The sequence below is a fragment of the Symphodus melops genome, assembly GCF_947650265.1.
Source record: "Symphodus melops genome assembly, chromosome: 13".
NCBI classification, from domain to species: domain Eukaryota; kingdom Metazoa; phylum Chordata; class Actinopteri; order Labriformes; family Labridae; genus Symphodus; species Symphodus melops.
This window is the reverse complement of record NC_136703.1, coordinates 16,274,186-16,298,069: the sequence shown is the minus strand read 5'-3', so window position 1 is coordinate 16,298,069 and position 23,884 is coordinate 16,274,186. Positions and strand designations below refer to the sequence as shown.

The window sequence follows — 23,884 nt, the reverse complement described above, 5'->3', positions numbered from 1 at the left end:
ACACAATAAAAAAACATAGGAGTGGACACACCTGTCCTTCAAAAACACAGAGCAGCAGTAAAGAACACTCCACCTAATGTTGGATTGTGAAAGCTCATTCACTGACACTGTGTTGTTGGTTTGTCCAGAGAAGTAGCTGGCATATAATGCTTTGACACGTCAGACAAAGTGTCAGTATTTGTCCAGCTGGAAGAAGAAATAGATCAAGTTAAATTTCTTTCTACCATCGTGTAAGATAAGATCATTGATACCTGGAGCCTGGCTCTGTCTCAAATCTATCTGCCAGCATCCAGTTAATTCAAGAACATGAAATCAGGTGATTCAAAACTGAGTTTAAGTATACCTCAGATCAATACTGTGAATTTTACAAAATAAGTCCCCTTACGATAAGCCTCTATCCAAATATCTAATCAAATCTCAAACTCAGACGTCCTATTCCTCATCAATCTGTACCTGAAATAAGCACTGCCAAAACAGTACCTCCTACACTCAGTAATGCATTATGAATTGGGGGTCCTGGTTTTGCGCAGGGATTTGAGGGTGGGCTTTCATTGGCCCCAAATTAAACTCTCATTCTTGGCCCTTTAACTTGAATTTCCCTCGGGATCAATAAAGTATCTATCGATCTATCTATCTATCGATCTATCTATCTATCTATCTTTGCAGCATATTATCACTATCTCTTTTCATATTGATGACACTTAGTCAATGCACAAGGCAAAAATAAATCCTTTGAAGAAAAACCAACAGTAACAATAAAGAAAACCATGAAAATAACACAAAAAGTGAGAGCAGAATACTATAACAAAAAAACAAACAAACAAACAAACAAACAAACATAACGCTATCTATGCACGGAGCCATCACAAATGTTCACAGTTAAGTACATCAGAGCACACTTTTTAATGCACGCTTAAAATATAAGTATTGAAGGAGGGGAGAATAAACATGTTTATTTTGTATATTAAAGTGGACAAAGTAAGCTGTCCTCATGACTTTTTTCTAGCCGTTACAGTTTTCATGGTATTACTGGAGTTGAAGAAATAATATGATTGATTAAAATAGTCTTCACACCAACAATCTGATGTTATTCTGCAGAACCCTGTAAAAATCTCTTACTCATGTCGTTCTGTCATCTTAACAGTACGTAAATATTCAGTTTACTGGAATAAGTGAACTACAGAAGAGAAGCACCTGTTTACAGCTGCCTTTACCTAAACTATTTAAACAAAGATTTTAATCTTTCACTCTGCACTGTAACTTTCAATTCTTTTTGTATTTTTCCTAAAATTAATTTTATTTGAATTATTTTCACATGAACATATTTTTACGTTTTAATAATTTCAGTTTTCTACATTTTCTATTTTAATGTTTCTTTTCTTTCCTCTGTCATGATACTTTTGATTTGAATTGCCTTGTTGTTAAAATGTGCTATATAAGTAAACTGGCCTTGCCTTGCACTGCCAGGGAATTGAGATATTAAAGGTTGCACACAAGAAGAAGTGAGCATAAAAACAAAACAGAAAATATTACAAAATGTAGGCCCTACATTTGTTTGGAAATAATTACTCCAAAATTAAAAAAAAGCTGAGGAGAGCAGGAAGGAAGTACGTTATGCTGACAGATAAAATACTTTGTTCGGCTTACAGGAAAAAAAAACATTGATCATAATTGTCTTGTGATCAGTGAATATCTTGTGCAGTTTGGTGAACCAGTTAGAAAACAATCTAAAAATAGCTGTTAAACGTTCAGATAGCATTGAATTGTTTCCCTTCTACAACTTTTAAAATGTCACCACCAAAACTGGTGCACCTTTCAGTTCATCTTACCTGAATCTATTATTTGAGTCAAAAAAAAAGCAAGCACATTGGGCCAAAGCTTACAGCTGAAGGTAAACAAGTTCAACTTGAAATGCACCCTTAGAATCATTAGACACCTGACAGAACACAATAAAAAAACATTGGACACACCTGTCCTTTAAAAACAAAGAGCAGCAGTAACAGTCCTAGCTCTTTTGTGTTCAAAGGTTTCCATTATTACATTCCTGTTCTAGAAAAAACACTCCACCTAATGTTGGATTGTGAAAGTTCATTCACTGACACTGTGTTGTTGGTTTGTCCAGAGAAGTAGCTGGCATATAATGCTTTGACACGTCAGAGGTGTGACAAAGTGTCAGTATTTGTCCAGCTGAAATAAGAACTTATTGATACTCTTGTCTTTTATGGCATAAAAAAAGCAACATCTTATTGTGTTAGATAGAGTCAAATTCCTTCTGCCAACATAAGATAAGAAGATTGATACCTGGAGCCTGGCTCCATCTCAAAACCACATGCAAGCATCCAGCTATCTTAAGAACATGATATCAGGGGTTTAAAACTGAGCATTAACATACCTTATAGTTATACTGTTAATTTTACAAAATGAGACCTTATGATAATCCTCCTATCCAAAAAACAAATCAAATCTCAAACTCAGAATTCCTATTCCTGATCAAACAATCTGTACCTGAAACAAGTATTGCCTAAACAGCACAAGGTGTCATCCCGCACTCAGTAGATGAAGAGACTAAATGGTACATATTGTTAAATGATTTAACACTTTGTTCGACTAACAGTAAAGAACATTGATCTCAATTGTCTTGTGATCAGTGAACATCTACTGCAGTTTGGTGAACCATTTAGAAAACAATCTAAAAATAGCCTTTATAGATTCAGATAGCCTCATGCTAACCTAAACCTACACTTCAAGGTAAAGAGCAGTAAAACTTAAACTGAAGTATTTTGTAGTTGTGTGATGTGAGCGTTGTACCACTCTTCTATGGCCTGGCGGCTATGTGCCACATTTAGACATCTTTCACTCTGCACTGTAACTTTTAATTCTTTTTGTATTTTTCCTCAAATTTAATTTAATTTGAATTATTTTTACATGAACTTATTTTACGTTTTAATAATTTCAGTTTTCTAAATTTTCTATTTTAATGTTTCTTTTCTTTCCTCTGTCATGATGCTTTTGATGTCTTGTGTGAAGCACTTTGAATTGCCTTGTTGTTGAAATGTGCTATATAAGTAAACTGGCCTTGCCTTGCCTTGCACTGCCAGGGTATTGAGATATTAAAGGCTGTATGAGAAGAAGTGAACATAAAAACAAAACAGAAAATATTACAAAATGTAGGCCCTACATTTGTTTGGAAATAATTACTCCAAAATAAAAAAAAGCTGATGAGAGCAGGAAGGAAGTACGTTATGCTGACAGATAAAATACTTTGTTCGGCTTTCAGAAAAAAAAACAACTATTGATCATAATTGTCTTGTGATCAGTGAATATCTTGTGCAGTTTGGTGAACCAGTTAGAAAACAATCTAAAAATAGCTGTTAAACGTTCAGATAGCATTGAATTGTTTCCCTTCTACAACTTTTAAAATGTCACCACCAAAACTGGTGCACCTTTCAGTTCATCTTACCTGAATCTATTATTTGAGTTAAAAAAAAAAGCAAGCACATTGGGCCAAAGCATACAGCTGAAGGTAAACAAGTTCAACTTGAAATGCACCCTTAGAATCATTTCAATCAGGAGAGACTTAATTAAGAATGAACAATTATTTATTACAATGAAATGTGCAACAATTGTAGAATGAAATGTGCAAAGTCTTTTGGGGGCTAGACTCCGTCATGACGACTTCATGAGCTCCGAGGGGTAGTGAGGCCGACGCGGGATAGGATGCCCCCCTGTGGAGTCTAGACACTGGTGGTGGTGAAAAGGATGGAGGCTGAGAAGAGGAGTGGGTTTCAGCCGGGGCATGGACTCTGCTGAGCTGGAAGGAGGTGACTGGGGTGGAGGAGGGTTGCGGCGTATGCCTGCAGCTACAGGATGACTGGAAGAGAGAGAGTTTTTAAACTTATTGACAGCAAGCCATTGATTGGTAGAGAAAGTTCGTGGCAGAGTCTGGTTGGTTAATTCCAGGATGATACACGCCCATGATCACCTGCTTGCCAGAGAGAGATACAGGTGGTAGTAGGGGGTGTGGTTTAAGAATGAATGAAGAGGTGAATGAATGAAAGAATAACACCAGTCTTCCTGTCTGAACTTACGCTGAGCTCCATTAGACACCTGACAGAACACAATTAAAAAAAACATTGGACACACCTGTCCTTTAAAAACAAAGAAAAAACAAAAGGTTCCCATAATTACATTCCTGTTCTAGAAAAAACACTCCACCTAATGTTGGATTGTGAAAGTTCATTCACTGACACTGTGTTGTTGGTTTGTCCAGAGAAGTAGCTGGCATATAATGCTTTGACACGTCAGACAAAGTGTCAGTATTTGTCCAGCTGGAAGAAGAAATAGATCAAGTTAAATTTCTTTCTACCATCGTGTAAGATAAGACCATTGATACCAAGAGCCTGGCTCTGTCTCAAATCTGTCTGCCAGCATCCAGTTAATTCAAGAACATGAAATCAAGTGATTCAAAACTGAGCTTAAGTATACCTCAGATCAATACTGTGAATTTTACAAAACAAGTCCCCTTACGATAATCCTCTATCCAAAAATCTAATCAAATCTCAAACTCAGACGTCCTATTCCTCATCAAATACAAATCAGTTCCCTTCCACACCACAAGGAGACACCATGCAGTGTTTAGGTGTACACGTAGAACCTCCTGCTTTATAAATAGAGGTCAGAGGAAACTCTTTCTCCTTTTGTTCCGAAACATTTCCATGATGGACAGCTGTTGTTGCCTTGTGTCTTTTGAATGACCACCAATGTGAGTTAAATATATGTTTTTACTCTTGGATTATGTTTAAAGAATTGACAATCATTTTTTGAACAATTTTACAAATTAATTTGAAGATTGTGCGTATGATATGTTTGGATGAATATAAATATAGTAATTCTTTCTTTCTTTAGAACTATGGCAATCAACAGCACAACTATGAAGCGTCATTTATGTTACAAATAAAAGGATTCAACTGAATACAATTCTGTTTCCTGGTGGTGTGTGGCTCCAGTTTGAACTTTCAATGACCTTCAGGGGTCCTGGTTTAGCTCAGTGATTTGATGGTGAGCTCCATGTCCAGTCCTCTTTCATTGGCCCCAGATTAAACTCTGATACTTGGCCCTTTGCAGAATATCATCACCATCTCTTTTTTATATTAAGGACACTTAGTAAATGCACAAGACACAAATAAATCCTTTCAGAAACAAATCGGTCATAAATCTAAATTGGCATAAACAGATAAAACATTCACTCTGAAACCAACAGTTACAATAAAGAAAACAATGAAAATAACACAATGAGTGCAGAGTACTATAACAAAAATCAATCAGATATTTGAGCACCCATATTCTTAACTTAAAGTTTCATAATGGGGGTGCCCATAGCCTCGTGATTATGTTCCACACTCCATGTACAGAGTCTATAGTTCTCAAAGTAGCAGTCGTGGGTTGACAATCTGACTGCTGCCTTTTGATGCATGTCACCCCCCACTCTCTCCTCCTAACAGTTCCTGTTTCTCGTCAGTGGTCGTATCTAATGAAGACAAAATGCCCCAAAAAACACCTTAAAGAAAAGTTTGATGGTGAATCCTTACCTTCATATGTTGTTGATAATTTCATGCAAATAATCACTGTAATGTGTTACTGTATGATTTAGTGCAAGTGCAAAATATTTTTAAAAGTTGGAAAAATGTTGTAGCCTATTGTTTGACAATTTAAAATTCTAAGAAAATTTAATTTGAACTCAAACCTGAATCTTCCGTTTGCAGTAAGACTTGAGAATAGGCATAGACATAATCTGAAGAAAGGTCTGTGTACCAAGTATAATTACATGCAATAGTTTGTGTTGTATAATAAAACATGCCAATTTAAGGGGTATTGCTTAATTTCAATGTCCGACTTAGCAAATGAAAATATGTTGAATCATTCTCCCACAGCTGACTCAGCCTAACATTGTTAACGCTTTCCCTCTACACAGCTCGCTTCCGGTTTCCAGTTGTCAACTTCCTTTGAATGAAATTAAGCAATACCCCTTAAATTGGCATGTTTTAATATACAACACGCAATATTGTGTTGCAGTGTTGCTCAATTTAGTGTGCTTTGATGAAATGAACATTGTAAAAGATTTTCTTGTTCTAAAATGACAAATGACCAGCCACATGAAGTTTCCAGAAGCTTGTAAATGAGGTGGATATCTGTTTTACTCAAATATTTGGTGAATGCTTTTATGAATTTGTCATGAAGCTTCTTGCCAAAGATTTCCCCATTTTCTCATAACAGTATAAACTCAATCGAACTCTGCTTAGCTCAGCTGAAGTCTTTAAACTGGCTGCACGTTAGTTCTCATATTTATTTTAGAATTATGTAAAAGCATTTGGCCTGGCACCAGGTTAATTGTTTTGAGCTGATTTTAGTTAATGAACCAGGACGGCCCTGTCATGTAGGCAGGCAGAAAACAGGGAAGGAGGACCCAATAGCAGCAAACAAAAGATTTATTCAAAACAAGAGGCAAACTAAATCAAAAGGCAAAAACACAAAACAAAACTTACTCAAAACTTAAATCCAAAACGTCTCGAACACCGAGTGTAGAAAAACAAAGTAAATCCAGGAAAGCAAACGACAGGCAAAGACGGACACGCATGACAGACTACAAGAGACAAACTGACTACCATAGACAATGAACTGAACAGGGACTGAGGAAAAACACAGAGACTAAAAAGACAGGGTTAAATTGGACACAGGTGAGACTAGTGAGACAGGTGAGGACAATCAGGGTAATCACACAGGCGGGAAACACAAGGAACGAAGAACACAAGACCAGAACACTAGAGGACAAGTACAAAGTAAAACCCAACACTGACACCACCAAAACCAGATATACAAAATAAAACAGGAAACACTAAAGACTAGACGTAAAACACAAAACAGGAAATAAACTTACAGGCAACAGGGTAACACACTTAAGACAAACGTAAACACCAGACTATGAAATATTAAAACATACAAAGGAAACCATCAACACTAGGAAACAAACAGAACACTATGGACAGAACTAAAACACGATGTAACACAGAAACGAAATGAAACCATGAGACCCCCTCAGGTCTTCTGGTTTTCTCTGGTTCTTCTTTTAGTTGTTCCACCGAGCAGAACAAAAACTTTTTTGTAATTCTGTGTTTGGCTGCTCTGGAACAGACTTCAGAGGAGCTGAGAATGTTGAGATTTTTAAACACAATTTAACTCCTTTATTCATTTGGACTCACTCATTTTATGGCTATTTATTTACAAGGTTTTATAAATATTATTCATCTCTACCTTTTAAATGACATTTTAGTGTTTGAGTTAAGGTTTTTAGTTTTAAAATGTATTAATCTTTGTGATAATTGTATTAGTCTCTCAATGATTTTTAAAAAGTACCTTTTGTCAATCGCTTTTCCGCTCCTTTAAAAAAAGAACTGCTGATGAAGTTCTCCAAAATGATTGATCGATTGAAGATCTGTCTGTCTGTCTAGATTATTCAACGTTGAACACAAGATTTCCCTCTGTTTATTTTGAATACTTGCACATATTATCAGATATGAACCCATCACAACAGGAATACACTTGAAAGTTTCTAATAGATGCATTATGTAAGAACCAATCGTATAACAATTGCAGCGTCACATAAAGGCCTACTTAATCTGTGTCATACACTTAAAAAGATTTTGTTAAATTTTAATTTCAGGTTTTTAGTTGCAAATACAATTTTTCACAAGTTCCAGTTTTTAAAGTCAGAATCATTATAAACTGAGACATTATAAAACATTCCCAAAATAAGATATAATTAAAAACAGATTACAATTGTATAGTAATAATAAACACAATATTATATAATACCAGTCACCAAAACATCACTCATGATCATATCTCATTAAACACCACTCAAAGACAAATCTAATCTCATGTCTCAATCTTCAAACGAATAACATGAAAATTAAAACACCACTGAGTATCGTCCATCCCTGAATGAAATCACAAGTCAAATATTTACTCTGTTACACATGTTGGAAGTGCTTTACATGTTCCCCGACAAAGAAGAATACAACCTATAAAGAAATGTTAAAAAAAGCATCCACCTTTTTCTTGATCAAATTTTAAATTGAGTGTGTGTGTGTGTGTGTGTGTGTGTGTGTGTGTGTGTGTGTGTGTGTGTGTGTGTGTGTGTGAGAATCTGTCTCCACGCTGGTTTGTCTGTGGATTGAAAAAATCCAACGCTTCAAAAATGGCTGGAGAGAAAGTTTGTGTGTGTGTGTGTGTGTGTGTGTGTGTGTGTGTGTGTGTGTGTGTGTGTGTGTGTGAGAGAGAGAGTCAATAGAGTGTGACAACGTTGGCAAAGTGTAACAAACACACTCCCCCTTAGTCAACATGAAAGTTGAATTTTAAACGATCAATTTAAAACTATAGTACAGCATGTATATGATTAAAAGCTAGAAAAACATGAGTCCTGGGTCTGAATGTGAAATAATTCACTGTTATTCATGGTTTGAGCCATTTCCATCATCTTCAGGAGGATCGGTCTATTTACCCTCAGGTCCAACCAGAAACTTCTCCGTCTCTAACCTGCACGTTAATGAAGAGACAAGTACATCCATTTTAAAGAAAGCAGTGAAGAGTAAACCTAGTGAGAGATAAACTGAAGCAGAAAAGATTCTATTGAACAAACTATTTATCATTCAACTTATTCTGAAGCAAAAAAAAAATGCTCTCATGTTTACAGTCCAATTTAAATAAATAAATAGGTCTGATTAGCTCATGTCGACACTCTGTATGGAGTGGTCCGTTTTTGTTTTATGAAGGATACGTGTTATTCACAATGAGACGGGGAGCTGACCGGATTGAAAGGTGGATGCAATTAAACTGTTTGTCATGGATTGAAAGCCTCCTCAGCTCTTAGGCTGTCATTTGGGGCAGCACTAGCTCAGTCCGTAGGGACTTGGATTGGGAACCGGAGGTTCTCTGGTTCAAGTCTCAATGTCGGGTTGGGTAGCTGGAGAGGTGCCACTTCCTGGGCACTGCCAAGGTTCCCCTTGAGCAAGGCACCGAAATCCCCTTCCTCCAACCAGCTCAGAAGCGCTGCTCCCTCACTCTGACGTCTCTACATTAGTGCTTGTCCATAAGATCCTGTTTGTGCATGTGTACTGTATCAGCCTATGTGTGTCTAGCATGAGTGTGAAAACTTAATTTCCCCATTTGGGATAAATAAAGCAAATCTTCTTCTTGGCAATTCTAGCAAGGTGACCGCCATCGATGGGACTCCAAAGCCCCCTGCAGTAACAGATGGGTGACATCACTCAGTCTTCGTCTATTAATATTTACACTCTATGAGTTGAGCCCATCTCCTATTTGTTCAAATGGAGGAGGCTGGTTTATGAATACAGACAATCAGCATGGGGAGTGCTAAATCTTTTATCTTCACTTCCAGGCAGGTGTTACTTACCTGTCTTAACCTGAGGGGCCCAAACCAGAGTCCTACACAGGTCCAACTTTACAGACCTGTAAGGCTCAGTACAGAAACTTGACCGAGTGTAGAGACTTGCTGACTAACCTGGATGCTAATCAGGACAGAGGACCAATAGCATGTTATAGTGTGGCTCAGTGTGGCAGTGTTTTTATTTGATAAATGTGTGCTGACTGTGTCAAGTTAAAGTTGCAAATCAATGAAAGCAGAGCTTAACCAGCACAGGTAAGTGTCACATCCCCGGGTTAAGTGTTTGTTTATTTTATGTTTTTCCCCATGTATCATGTCCTGTGCTTGTTTTACTTGTTACTCACCCTGTGTCTCGTTTCAGGTCTGTTGGCTGCATGCCCTTCCCCCAGTGTGTCTCAGCCTGCTGATTACCTGATGTGTCTCACCTGTGTCTTGTTAACTCCACCCCCTGTTCAGTATTTAATGTCTGTCTCCCCTTCACTCTGTGCCAATTCGTCTTGTCTCATCGTAGCAGCGTCCCAGCAATTCTAGTTTTCTGATTCTTCTTCTGACACCCGTGTGTTTTTGGATTCCGTTTTTGCATGTCGATTTTGTACTTTTGCCTGATTGGACTGACTACCGTGTACCGAACCCTGCCTGGAATAAACGTTTTGAGAAACTGTTTTTGTCCCACCGAGTCGTGCATTTGGGTCTCTTGGTGTGTTCGTGACAGTAAGCACATCTTAACCTGAAAGGAAGACTGGAGGCTGAAGCTGCCAGTACAGCTAATATATTATACATTGGTGATAATATATCCTTTAACATCTTAGGTTTCTATTATTATTTAAGGATTGAAAATCATTGTACCACTGGTCAAAGTGCTGTTTGGCAGCCTCCACACTCTTGTCATCAGTCTTCTTACAGAAGACTCTGATCAGCTGCTCAGAAAAGCAGGTTGTACGAATCCTGGATGCCTGTAAAGAAGGACAGCAACTTGAATTTGAGTTATGGTGACATAAGTTCCCCAACAAATATTTAACCAAATAAACGTGATAAAAGTGATACAAAATGTTTTAGTATCAATATTTAGTTATGACCTGATCTTTGGACATTGATTTTGCCTCATCAGGTTTAGATTTGCTGTAGAAGTGCATATGTTTGATAGGATCCTCGTCTTTCTTGCCATAGTCCATGTTAACGACCTAAAAAGAAGATTGAGAGTAAAAGGATGTGTGCCATAACAAATTCTGCAAAATTGTACAAATAAAAAGATCAGCCAAACCCAGAGTTAAAAAAAAATGAGATGAAAGGAAATAAAATAAAAACTCACCAGGATTACAAAGTCATCTTTTGACAGTTCTGCTTCTTCATCATTTGAGGGTTTAGCTAGTGTTTTTTTCCAGCCAGGAATGTAGCTCTTCACAGTGGAACAGAAACGTTGAGAATGTGGAGAAAGAATAGATTGAAGGTTTTTTCCCATTTTAAATTGACAGTGTGAGCAACTTGGGATCAATTAATATTCTACTATTTAGTTATGACCTGATCTTTGGACATTGATTTTGCCTCATCAGATTTAGATTTGCTATAGAAATGCATATGTTCGATCGGATCCTCGTCTTTCTTGCCATAGTCCATGTTAATGACCTAAAAAGAAGGTTGAGAGTAAAATGATGTGTGCCATAACAAATACTGCAACATCTTACCATTCAAAAGATCAACAAAATCCAAGATTTTACAAAAAGGTGAGATGAAAGAAAGATGAATAAAAAAAAAAAGACCTGGATTTCAAAGTCCTCTGGTGTCAGGGTGTCCTGTACAGGTAGAGCCAGTTTTTCTTTCCAGACTGAAATCAGGCTCTTGTCAAGGAAGCAAAAAGTAAAAAAAGATGGATAGATTTTAAGTTGACAGTGTGACTAACTTGGGATTCAGTTAATATTCACTCAAAAAAAACTTCACAGACTGAGTGTAGATATTTTTGACTGTAGAGCTGCATGGTATGATTTAAGCATCATTTTGCTTTGTGCACAAGTGCCATGGTAACATCCCAGGACGTGCATTGGTCTATGTGCTCATAAGGTGTAGGATTGAAGTGATCACATGCAGTGTATGATGATGAACTGTTCATTGCTTAGAAGTTCAAGAGCCCTGTCACAGAAATTAAATGTCACTTTCAACGTATAAGGGTTCTTATTGGAAGAAGAAAATAGACTTAAAGACCCAAATGATAATACAAATTCTAATTTTATGAACATGACAAGACAACTCAGTTTTCCCAATATCATGCAGTTTTATTTGACTCATATGCGATATTGTCTGACTTTTCAAGCTGCTATGCAGTCCACATTACACTTTGAAAAAACTGTTTCAAGCAACTGTTCAATAGTGTTTCTGTTCATGTTAAATAATAACAACACAGGCAAGATAAAATGCTGGAGACAGTAAAAATGCAATGTAAACATTATCCAGCTTTGTGATATCAGTGCATAGATCATGTGTTATACATAAATGTAATGGAAAACAAGAACACAGGGACTTACTGTATAATCCTGGATGGGCTCCGTTGGCCTTGTCTCACCAACAGACCTGTAGATCTTTCGAGAGACAATGTCTTCCAGAATCTTCCTTGCCTCTTGTAGCTCCGGGCGGGAAGAGTGTAGTATTTTCTCAAACACCTTGTCTAATAGAGTAACACACAAGCAAACAAATCATAATTACAAACACAACAATGACTGAATTTAATTCAAACACACTCAAAAAATTATAAGACTTTGCATGTTAATTTATAAATAACTACAACAAATTTAACAGTCTGGTTGATGTATCTTTTAACAAATGCATGATAAATAAATACATCCGACAGAAAGCAGCATCTAACAAAGTGTTTTTCCAAACAGTGTTAAAATATGTCCGACTTTGTAAATTATTTGATAGCTATCTACTCTGTTCCAAATATCAAAGGTTCATGACAGGCAGTTGTTCAAGATGCTTAAGACGGGATTTGTGAAATCCTCAAACTAACTTTTGTCAAACTTCAAAACGACCAAGTGCCAACACCAAATTCCTTTTCAGATTGTTGGGTGTCATTCATTATAATGTCTTGGTACTTCTAAAGTCTGAATTGCCCTCAATTGAAAAAACAAAACAATAGCCAACAGCACACATTCAGATCTACACACCTGTGAGCTTTGTGTAGGCCTCCATGTCCCTAAAGGCTGTAGAGAGAGTGAACAGTCTCCCTTCTGATCCTTTAATCTTAATGTGATTGTCTGCTTCCAAAAAAGCCTCTGCAATCCTGTTTGTTAATATCAAACATATTATTACTGATGAAATAGTGAATCATGATGCAGATTAAAGAAGCTAAATCAGAAGGAGACCCATCTTATGTTTGGAGTACTAACATCTGAAGGCAGGCACTTACATATGTTCTATGACTTTGTTTACTCTGTGCTGATAGGCTCTTTTGTGGAGACGGTGTCTTGTGGTGAACAAGTCGTACATATGGTCCTCCTCCTGTTGAGGTTAGGACTGTAGTTTAGTCATAAATAATGACATTATCAGATTGCTTTTATTTATCAGATTACAAGCTCAAGGTTATCAGCACCTTGTCTCTGGTGCAGATGGTTTTCTTGCCATCAACCTCACACACCCTGGCAAACTTCATGAAGCGATGATAGTCAAAGTTGTTCTTGATCCCCAAGTGGTAAGAGTCCCTGAGGAGAGGCAGATTAACACAATGTGAAGAAAATAGATGTATAAAGTGAAACCTTTTTAAGGGTTTACAATTGCTCTACAGTCAGACAGACAGACAGACGGTCATTAAAACCTGACCTGGCCAAGTAGTCAAACTTGTCCACATCAATGCTGTTTCTTTCGTTGGACACAATTTCGTAGAGGAAGGCCTTTTCTTTTGGACGCCCTTCGTACGGCCACTGCAGGGATGACAACACAAAGTATATCAGGACCAGTTTTATTGACATGTTGTTGTCAGTGAATTTACACTGCAAAGAAAACGACCATTTCACAAAAATAGAGATAACAAAGCAAAAATGTTTAAGCAAATTAAAGCATGACAAAATAAATAGTGGGTCCAATTTCAAGATCTGAGTTTTAGGCAGAACAACAACTTTTATATAGAATTTTGTTAAGAAAAGACTTGCTTCTTGAACTTGCCTCCTGGCCTTGAGCTTCTTGTAGAGGTCCAACAATCATCTCCTTAATGAATGTCATGTCATCAGGTGTTAGTCCAAGTTCAGTTCCATTCTGTTTCAGCAGGTGGTCAAGCATGTCACAAGAACCCTGTTCATGCTGCAAGACAGACACAAATGTATCAACACAAGACTCAAAATATACATATAATAATCCCACATACGGTACTTTAATTTCCCCACAGTTGCAAAGAACATCTCAAAACGTGTGTATGTAAACAAAAAAAGCAAATGTCAGAGTTCCTAAAGTTTCTTGGAATTTAGCAAGTGATTTGATGTCAGACAATTTTCTGTGGACTTTATTGTATACAAAATCCTAACAGTCTGTATCAGGGTTAGCTAGCTGAACCCAACCCATTCCCAGCCTTCGGTCTTTCTTTTAAGACAAATATTATTATATTATTTTCGTTTGATTTATCTAAATCTCATCAATTACATGATTAAAGGTTGAACAACTTTAAAAAAAACTTATGCATCTTCTGGAAAGCAGTAACATGTCAAATAATGAGCGTAATAGAGTAAAGTACATGGACCATTTAGCGGCACTAACTACACAGTTCATTATTATTAAAGAAGTGGTTTAACAATCTGGGAAATGTGTGTTATTACATTTTATTTGTAGGCAAACAAAAATAGAACATGCTGGATTGTGTTTTAAAGGAACAAAGTCAGTGTAAAGTTTAAAATGTACATGTGCTTCAGTTTCACTGTTACTCAGTATCTCATTTGTTTGATACAACAGAAATATTTCTTCTTACCTTCCACTCCCTATTTCCCAGTGCTTTGGGAAGGAACATGTTATCATACAGATGGGAAAAGGGTCCATGACCTTGAAATAGATGGATACATAGAGGAGTAATTCACTGATACTGTGCAGATTACACAGTCTGTCATTTTTGAATATGTCTTAATAAAGCTGTTTGTGTTGAGGAAGGATTATTCCTGAATCTCAGCTTGATGGTATTGCTTACAAGAAAGTCATTCATTTGGAAGTATTTTTAACACAGTCCCTTTATAGACTGAGCTACTACCACACCTCCCTTGTAGATTGTATTTGTTTATGCAGCAGCTATTGTTTATTTGAAAGATGGAAATGTTATTTCTGGAATTTCCTCTTTGCATATCCAATAATTACACTTTTTAAACCATTAGTATAATATTGAAAAGGGGTGCATTACTCACCCAGGTCATGACAGAGGCCAGCAATCTGCACACACAGGATGTCTTTGTCAGTGATGTTGAGCTCCTGCTGCCTTGTCTTTAGAGCTGTAGCCAGCTCTCCTGCTAAGTATGCCACCCTTTAGTCCAGAGAAATATCTTTTTAGTTGTAACACAATTATCTCAATAGAATATGCTACAAATATAAAGATAGATAGATAGATAGATAGATAGATAGATAGATAGATAGATAGATAGATAGATAGATAGATAGATAGATAGATAGACAGATAGACAGATAGATAGATAGATAGATAGATAGATAGATAGATAGATAGATAGATAGATAGATAGATAGATAGATAGAGATCCCCTCTGAATACAATAATAATAACATAATTTTTTGTATTAGATCGATACTAAGACATGCACTGTGTTCTGCTTTTATTGCTTTTACAAAGTACTTTAATTAAAACCACCACGAGTCTTCTCCTTATTTGGACTGAGGTCACCTGTGAGCTGAAATCTGAAAACTTGCTGACTTGCCCGATCGAGTGTTCAAAGCGGTTGTGAGACGCTCCAGGGTAAACAAAGTAGACACCTCCAAGCTGCTTTATGAAGCGAAGTCTCTGGAACTGAGGAGTGTCAATGATCTTGATGAGGAGTGGGGGTAACTCAATGCTACCATGGATGGGATCATTAAACACCTGCAGAAAACAAACAAGCAAAAGCTAAGAACAATGAAATGCCTCGAACAAAACAACACCAGGAAGACCAGCTCAAGTTTGCCTGAGAGCAATGGATAATATATAAACACAGATATTAACTTTGTGGAGGTGTGTTTGTGTGGTGTGTATTCTATAAGCCTTCATTGTTCTGTTTATTCTCACCAGCTGCAGAAATGTGGTGTGATGTTTAGTAAGGTGTGTAAAATATTTTACCTTGGTATCAGTGGTGATTGCTGTTGTGGAATTTTTCCCATTACCAAAGAGTGAAAAGAAAGAGTGAGAAGATCTATTCAAAAAGGAAGCCCAAGATCGATCTGGTCTCAACGAACATTTATTCGAAGGCAAGATAAGCGTTCGAAGACCCCTCTCTCACACGGTGAGGAGAGAAAGAGGCCCCGAGAAAAGGCAAACATGAAAACTTATACATTTCCATCACATTACACAGATCACTTCCCCATCACGCCACATAGAGACACTGCCCACCTGGCAGGGCGCCATCTATCCCCTAGTGTGAGAGAAGAGACTACATGACTATTTACCATCTCCCAAGGCTAAGAAGGAGATGGAGTCCAGTGAGAAAGAGCCTGGGCGACTCTTCCCACATGTACAGAGTGTGAGAAACAGAATAAAGGGAACAAACTGATGGGAAACAAAACACCCAATATGCTGTGCATGTCGTATTCTAAGACATTTCAGATACATTTCATATGACAGATTCTATGAGACCTTCGTAGTACACATGGAGTAAAATTTTCCATAACATTCCTCCCTTTTGATTACATCTTAATCACACCATATGATACTTGGGAAATTTTCTTAAATGTGTGTGCAGTCACAGCAAACCAAACATCCGTAATTCCAATGACAATGTGTAACCACTTCAAGTCAAAACTTCATAAAGGTACAGCATATCAATATTTACGGATTATAGTCTTCTTCATCATCCCTGTAGCTGCTGGATTCTTACAATTCTTAATAACAGGGGAAGTCATTGAAAGGAGTTGATATTGAACAGTTCGATTCTCTAGGTGCTGAACCCAAGCTCTGGTGCAGGAATAACATAGGGAAATTTGTCGCGCTCGAGCAGGCAGGAAACAGGGAGGAGGACCCATGTGCAGAATATACTAATTTATTTAACAAAAAGGCAAACCAAAAACTAAATCCAAAACGTCTCAAAAAAACCAAAAAGCAAAATCCAAAAACCAGGAGACGAAAACACAGGGAACAACCAGAGATGACGACATATGAAAGACACTGACAACGACAATGACCCGACAAGAAACTGAGGCAGACACAGAGACTAAATAGACACGGGGTAATCAGACCCAGGTGAGACTAACGAGACAGGTGAGGAACATCAGGGTCATCACTAAGGCGGGAAACCCAAGGAACAAAGAACACTGAGGACAAAATGAAACTAGAAGAACCAGAAACAAAACCAAACCATGACAAAATTCATGCCTTGAATTTCCCTTGGAATCAATAAAATTTCTATCTATCTATCTATCTATCTATCTATCTGTCTATCTGTCTATCTGTCTATCTATCTATCTATCTATCTATCTATCTATCTATCTATCACAAGAAAAAAACAAAATCAGCAGCACAATTCCAATAAACAGCAAATTTATCATAGAAGAAAGAAAAAGCAGGAGTCATTAAGAGGGATATTACATCCCGCATTGGTACCCAAATATGTGCTTTTGGGGTTTTGACGAGTAATACAGACAGAACAAAGAGGTTGAGACCAATTTTTTTTTTTACATGTACACTGATCGAGATCGAACACAAAAAAAACATTAGTCGGTGCAGTAAAGGTGTGAGGATCACGAAGAACATAATAACTTCCGTTACATTCTTCCTCCAGGGGTAAGATTCACAGTCTGAGTCTGATTTCTTTTCCAGTGAAAAGGTTGAGTGTGGTTGCTTTTCCACAGTAGGAAAACGGAAGTGGAAACGTGTACTAAGGCGTGATAAGGAATCAGCAAGCAGTTAGAAGGAGTGGTTTGGGGCAATAATCCAAAAACTATGCGGTTGCTGAGTGTTTCGTGTTTCCACCTTTGGTGGGAGACGCATGGACAGGGTCTCCTCAAAGGGACCCCCACAAGGGGAGGCACAAGATGGTAAAGGCAACAGCTCCAATGGTGGCCACACAGGAACGCTCTGAGCACCTCAGAGTCATTATGGGCTGGATTAGGGGCAGCTACTGGGCTCTCCAGTGAAGAGGCAGCAGTGGCTGGCGTGAATCCACGTGGCCATCTCTGCGACCTTCAAACGGTGTGGGTCAGCAGAACCTGGTTCGGACCTAACCGGCGCTTGGACTTTCAGTGGCGGTGCCTGTGGTCCTTCACAGCAACCCACTGTCCTGGCCAGAAGGTGTAGAGCGGTCCAGAGGCCGCTGGAACGGGTAGTGCAGCTTTCACCGCCTGGTGGAGACAGAAAGGGACCGTGACAGACTTTTGCCATATTTCAACATGTTACGTTCTAATAAAGCAGTAGATGTTAGTTAGTTTTGTGGAGTTAGTTTTGTGCTGGTTTCCCCTCCAGTGTTATCTAGATGTTGAAACAATATTTCATAAAAGTTAAGTGAGGTGCGTGCACGTGTGCGTGTACGCATTTACATGAGAACAAGCGGAAGTGCTTTTGTCCAGGGTATCTTGGTGTCTTCACAACATTCAGCCAATCTGCTTTTAAAGTGCCATTTTCATGCTCACAGCACCACCTGACTGTAGATGGGAGGCACAGAGTGTTTTTAGCTTGAACCCATACAGAGCACTTACTTCTTGTTCAGGCTTTCTTAATAAAATGGATGCCATTATCACTGGAGTTTAGGTTTAGGTGTGTCCCACCTTGGAATGATCTCTGTCAAAAGAGCTTTTGCGACGGCACTATTGTCAACATGTTTAGTTGGAAATGCTTTGACACACATGGAAAAACATGCAAACCACAGTTTCAAATATGTTTACAGTCAGATTTCAGAGAAGAGCGATGTTTTCACAGTGCTTCAACGTCATGAACTACTCCGAAGGGATAAGGGGAGTTAGTGTAGATCATGACCGCTTTAGATGCTAATTTGCAGGCCTCAGTTAAAGCCACTAGTTCTGCTGTTTGTGCAGAGTAATAAGATGACAGTGAGCCAGAGGCCCACACATTGTTTTTAGAGCAGACAGCGTATCCTACCCTCTTCAGTCCAATGTCAGAGCAGGAGGAGAAACCATCAATGAACAGGATTAGGTCAGGGTTAATCAGGGGTCGGTCAGAGAGGTCAGCACGAGGTGTGCAGACCTGACAGTGACATTGGGGAGGCCAAGCAAGATGGTGGAATAGCGCAATCACCTGGCAGCAGACAAGTGTCATGCATTTTGATCAAGCAAAATAATAAACATTACGAGAAACAAGGACTGTAAGATCGAAGCCAAAAATGTCACGTGAAGCTTAAACAGCTTCTTCAGCTGCTGCTACAGCTCTAAAAAAACAAAACCAGGAAGTTCCACAATCACAGGGTCAAGTTTGGATGAAAAGTAGGCCACCGAGCGGAGTTTATCACCACGCATTTATAACAAGACAGAAGAGAGAAATCCTCCCTTTTCGTCCACCGTTTGAACAACAGGACAGGAGGGGTCAGGAAGACCCAAGGCATGTGACGACTGAGACAGGGCTTGTTTTAGTCAAAATCAGAATCAGTTTTATTGGTCAGGTATGTTTAACACCCAGGGAATTTAATTCAGTAGACTGTGCTCTCTCTCTACAAAATAAACATTAAATAATAACAAATAGCTAAAATATAAACAATAGCTCGAAGGAGCGCTCAGCTTCAGGAAGAAACATGCAGAGAGAAACTGTAAACTCTAAACAACTCTTCCTGAGGCTCCATCAAGGACACACAGATAGCCGCCACGTGGGCGCTCCAAAACAATGTTGTTAGAGTCAGTCTGTCAGAGGATTGTTTGTACCATTGTTTTCCATAAACATGGTCGAAGTCATTAGACGCATGAGAGGTACAGAGTAAGTCAGTAAGTCGCTTGAAGTCTGAGTCAGGAGCAACTTTTCTTTTGTCATTTCAATAAATTGATGGGTCGATTGTCCTAACTGTAGTCTCAACTCATAGATATATTTCAGTTCAAATGGGGCCCATTGTACAGCTGTAACACGTGTCAGGATCATCATCATCATTAGGTCCATGATGAGAAACCAGAAATGAATGACGTATCTTTAGATTAGAAACCCTTTCTCTAATGGTTTCCCCAGAGGCAGATATAGAATAAATCTATCTGCCACTATATCTAATTGGGGTAGACAAAATAAATCTGTGATCTATGATCACAGAATGAGTAGCCTCAAAATCAATCATAAATTTAACCAGTTTCCCCAAAATTTCTATCGTAAAAACACAGGTTCGTTTTGAAATGCGGGAGAATCAAAATAACATAAGTACCCAAAATAAGTAAATAAACAAAAGTTCCTAAAACATAAGTGAATAAACACAAGTTTCTAAAAAATAAGTAAATAAAAATATTTCTGAAAATAAGTAAATATGTTTCTAAAAAATAAGTAAATAAAAATATTTCTGAAAATAAGTAAATATGTTTCTAAAAAATAAGTAAATAAAAATATTTCTGGCAGGGGTTGTGTTTGTAACTCTAAGTGTGTTAATGCCTCCTGTGTGTGTAACCTATGTGAATCAGTAGAAGCAGGCGCCGTTTCAACAGAGTGTAGCAGTGTGTGTGTGTGTGTGGTATCTCACGCCCCTGGGCAGGACCCTCAGCAACCGGGTTGACGTCTGCACCTGGAGTCCCAACCTCCCGTCCGTCCCCACCGGTGGCTCCTCCTTCAGCTCCTCCTCGCTGCAGGCAATCGTCCCTTCGACGGCCAGGTTGCCAGCAGTAATGGTACACGTCAGAATGTCAATCAAGGGCTCGGCCCCCTTCGCATCCGTGTCTTTGGGACAGGCCCTGGAAACGGGCAGCAGCTTATGCAACAGTGTCTCTCTTTTCTTTTCTGCTCCCTTCTCGCTCATTCACCACGTCCTGAGCGTGTAAAACGTGTCTTTGGAGCTCTCCATACCTTACACCATGACACCATGTCTGCCCCGCAACTTCAGATAATCCATAGTGTGGTTGCAGAGGAGGCCTGAGTGACGGTTAAAGGCTTCCGTCAGGCAATGCAGGAAATCAGCAGCTTGCTTCTCCGGGCTGCGTAACACTGCTGATAGCGCCGGTATCAGTGTTTCTGAAGAATCTGTCTCTCAGGTCTCGGGTCAGAGTAGCAACAGCAGCTTTGTATTCCAGTGTCTGTGTTATCCCAATCTGGATGCTTTGCTCTTTGGTCTGGAGCTGGCAATGTTAGGGCTGTCATAACGTTGCGATGTTGGAGAACCGTCAGCTGGGCCCTGTTGACCACGGGGAGGAGGCTGGTCGTCTGGTTCCGGCTGGTCTGGTTCCAGTGGTGGCAGGGACGGTGGCATGGGAGGGTAGGAGTCCAGGTCCAAGTCCGTCACCCTGAGGGCCTGCAATGGTGCCTGCAATGGGGCATAAGGAGACAGGCGTGAGGTATCACTAGACCTATATGGAGGTGGACTGAACTGGTTTTTTCTTCCAGTTACATCTCCACCTTAAACTCTTCCCTCTGCCATCTTTTACATTACCTTTTTTCCTCTCTCTCTTTTTCAGCGAGAGTCTCACTGCAATCTTCCACATTGTCATGCATTTGCTATGACTCCCATATCTTTTCAAATCCTTAACTTTCACCTTTACCTTTTTCTTTTATTTATACTGTCTTTATTTATATTATTATTATTATTATTACTATTATTATAACTGATTTAAGTTCAACGAAACTCATTCTGGAAATCCATATTCAATCATCCACTCATTCAGACATTCGAAACATTTTTCACCGTATTTGTTTTATTTTGTTGTTTGTTTGTTTTTTCCCTTTTTTCCTGTTTTCTCTTTTTCTTTTTTCTTTTATATCATAATATTACACAATGGACTGTCGGGGAAAGGCCCTTGACACTTAGTGGATCCGGACCCCATGTTACAGTCAAGACGTCTCTTGCTGGCTTTCCTAACTTTATAGTGCCGAAATGCTAAGGGCACTGGCTTGCCACGAGAATATTCTCACCCTTTGAACATCCCTGGAAAGTCCCCTGATTCTTCACTTTTATAGTGCTCGAATCATAAGAGCACTGAGAGTCCCCCGGAGAAAATCCAGAGCTCCTAGCTTCCTAAAGTTTGAAATACTAAGAGCACCTTGAATTTCCCACTGGGAAGTCTGATTCCTTTTCTATTTTTTAGTGCTCGAAATCATAAGAACACTGAGTCTCCAAGAAAAAATCCCGGATTTCTATTCTTTATAGTGCATGAAATCATAAAAACACTCAATTTTCCCCCTGGAAAATCTCCGGTATTTCAAATTTTATTGTGCTTGATATCATAAGAGCACTGATTTTTCCTTGGAAAGTCCCTGATTTTCTCTCTTTATAGTGCTTGAAATCATAAAAACACCCGTCTTCCCTTTCCCAGAGAGTCCATAATTATGATTGGAATAGTATCTCACCCAGTATTCTCTCGGATCAAGTCCGTTGGATCCAGGCGGCCGTAGACGCAGGAAACGAGATTCCGGCTCCCCTGTTCAAACAGGTGGACTGAGTTTTTTTCCTCAGGCTGGCCAAGCACCGTTCTCCCGTTCCCCTCGTGTAACAGCTCGCTGGATCCTGCCGACAACGCCAAATTGTTGTGGAATTTTTCCCATTACCAAAGAGTGAAAAGAAAGAGTGAGAAGATCTATTCAAAAAGGAAGCCCAAGATCGATCTGGTCTCAACGAACATTTATTCGAAGGCAAGATAAGCGTTCGAAGACCCCTCTCTCACACGGTGAGGAGAGAAAGAGGCCCCGAGAAAAGGCAAACATGAAAACTTATACATTTCCATCACATTACACAGATCACTTCCCCATCACGCCACATAGAGACACTGCCCACCTGGCAGGGCGCCATCTATCCCCTAGTGTGAGAGAAGAGACTACATGACTATTTACCATCTCCCAAGGCTAAGAAGGAGATGGAGTCCAGTGAGAATGAGCCTGGGCGACTCTTCCCACATGTACAGAGTGTGAGAAACAGAATAAAGGGAACAAACTGATGGGAAACAAAACACCCAATATGCTGTGCATGTCGTATTCTAAGACATTTCAGATACATTTCATATGACAGATTCTATGAGACCTTCGTAGTACACATGGAGTAAAATTTTCCATAACATTGCTCTGTAGAATTTAAAGAACAGTATGAACAAGTACTGAAACTTCCAACTTAAAAGACATTTGTATAATCTTGGGATATTGAAAACTGGTTGAACAAAGAGAGAGATACTCACTTTTTTGCCTTTTTGGCTGGACTTGCCATTTTGCCACCAACTGGATAAAAAAGGAAGAAGTTAAAAACAGACCATTTAACCTCAGTTTTACTCAAGTTAAAGGGCATAATAAATCCTATGTTTAAAATAACAGTGCAAATGACTATAACTAGAAAACAAACCTCTAAATTTTCCTCTAATCGTCCAAGTCTTTTTCGTAGGTACAAAGTTGTCTCAGCTCCCTTTGACTTAAAAACAAAAATCGATCTATGCCGTCTTTATTGTCTTAAAGCTGTTAGATGTTGTATTTACGTCAAGCTAATGTTTCTGATGATGATCTGACAAGTGGTAAATGTCATTAAAATAGCTGCTTAAGGCTTTTTTTATATGATGCTTAGGGTTTGAAAATATCTGACATCTCCACCACACCTATGTCATTGGTCACCGCCCTCATAGTGATCCTCTTCTGTAATTGATCTGAATAACAAACATTTCAGAAAACAAAACTGAAAGTGCATCAGAATTCCTTAAAGCATATTAACAAATCAAAACATAACAAGGAAGTGAAGAAATTACATGATTTTAGAAATAAATCAGTATTAGAAGTTATTGCTGTAGAAACGTTTAGATTTTTGATAAAGGATTATTACAGATTTTTTTGTGTGCCTACATCTTATCTTGACTAACACTGTCTCACAGAAATGAAACGAACGACATTTGTACACAAAACTCCATGGCCAAATCTCTCCATGTTGAAGAGATTTGACAAAACGTGTGTTCATATTTTTTTTTTCTTTTTTTTTTAATTGAACCAGGAGATGAAATATGTTTAATTTGGATACCTCTTCAGGCTCAGCGGCCACATACGTGGACAACACTTTTTAGGTCTTATGTCCACAATCGTGTTCACTGCTAAATTGGGGCCATTATAGATAAGTACGTGGGCACTTACACTGCCATCTGGTGGTGTCAGAAGAGTCTAACATGCTACGGTAAAAG

General features: G+C 38.6%; 1 protein-coding gene across 1 annotated transcript in view; it reads right to left on the bottom strand.

Annotated features, from left to right (window-relative positions):
• The window catches only part of LOC306834244 (deoxynucleoside triphosphate triphosphohydrolase SAMHD1-like), a 66,254-nt gene that overhangs the window by 24,937 nt on the left and 17,433 nt on the right, over window positions 1–23,884 (bottom strand). Inside the window, exons 3-13 of the mRNA XM_079360080.1 lie at window positions 15,744–15,765; window positions 15,349–15,509; window positions 14,827–14,942; window positions 14,403–14,473; window positions 13,610–13,744; window positions 13,268–13,437; window positions 13,041–13,149; window positions 12,858–12,949; window positions 12,616–12,731; window positions 11,977–12,116; window positions 11,218–11,295 (exon numbers count right to left, since the gene is read on the bottom strand). Coding sequence (XP_079216206.1) covers window positions 11,218–11,295; window positions 11,977–12,116; window positions 12,616–12,731; window positions 12,858–12,949; window positions 13,041–13,149; window positions 13,268–13,437; window positions 13,610–13,744; window positions 14,403–14,473; window positions 14,827–14,942; window positions 15,349–15,509; window positions 15,744–15,765 — 1,210 coding nt within the window. The remainder of the gene's footprint in view (window positions 1–11,217; window positions 11,296–11,976; window positions 12,117–12,615; window positions 12,732–12,857; window positions 12,950–13,040; window positions 13,150–13,267; window positions 13,438–13,609; window positions 13,745–14,402; window positions 14,474–14,826; window positions 14,943–15,348; window positions 15,510–15,743; window positions 15,766–23,884) is intronic.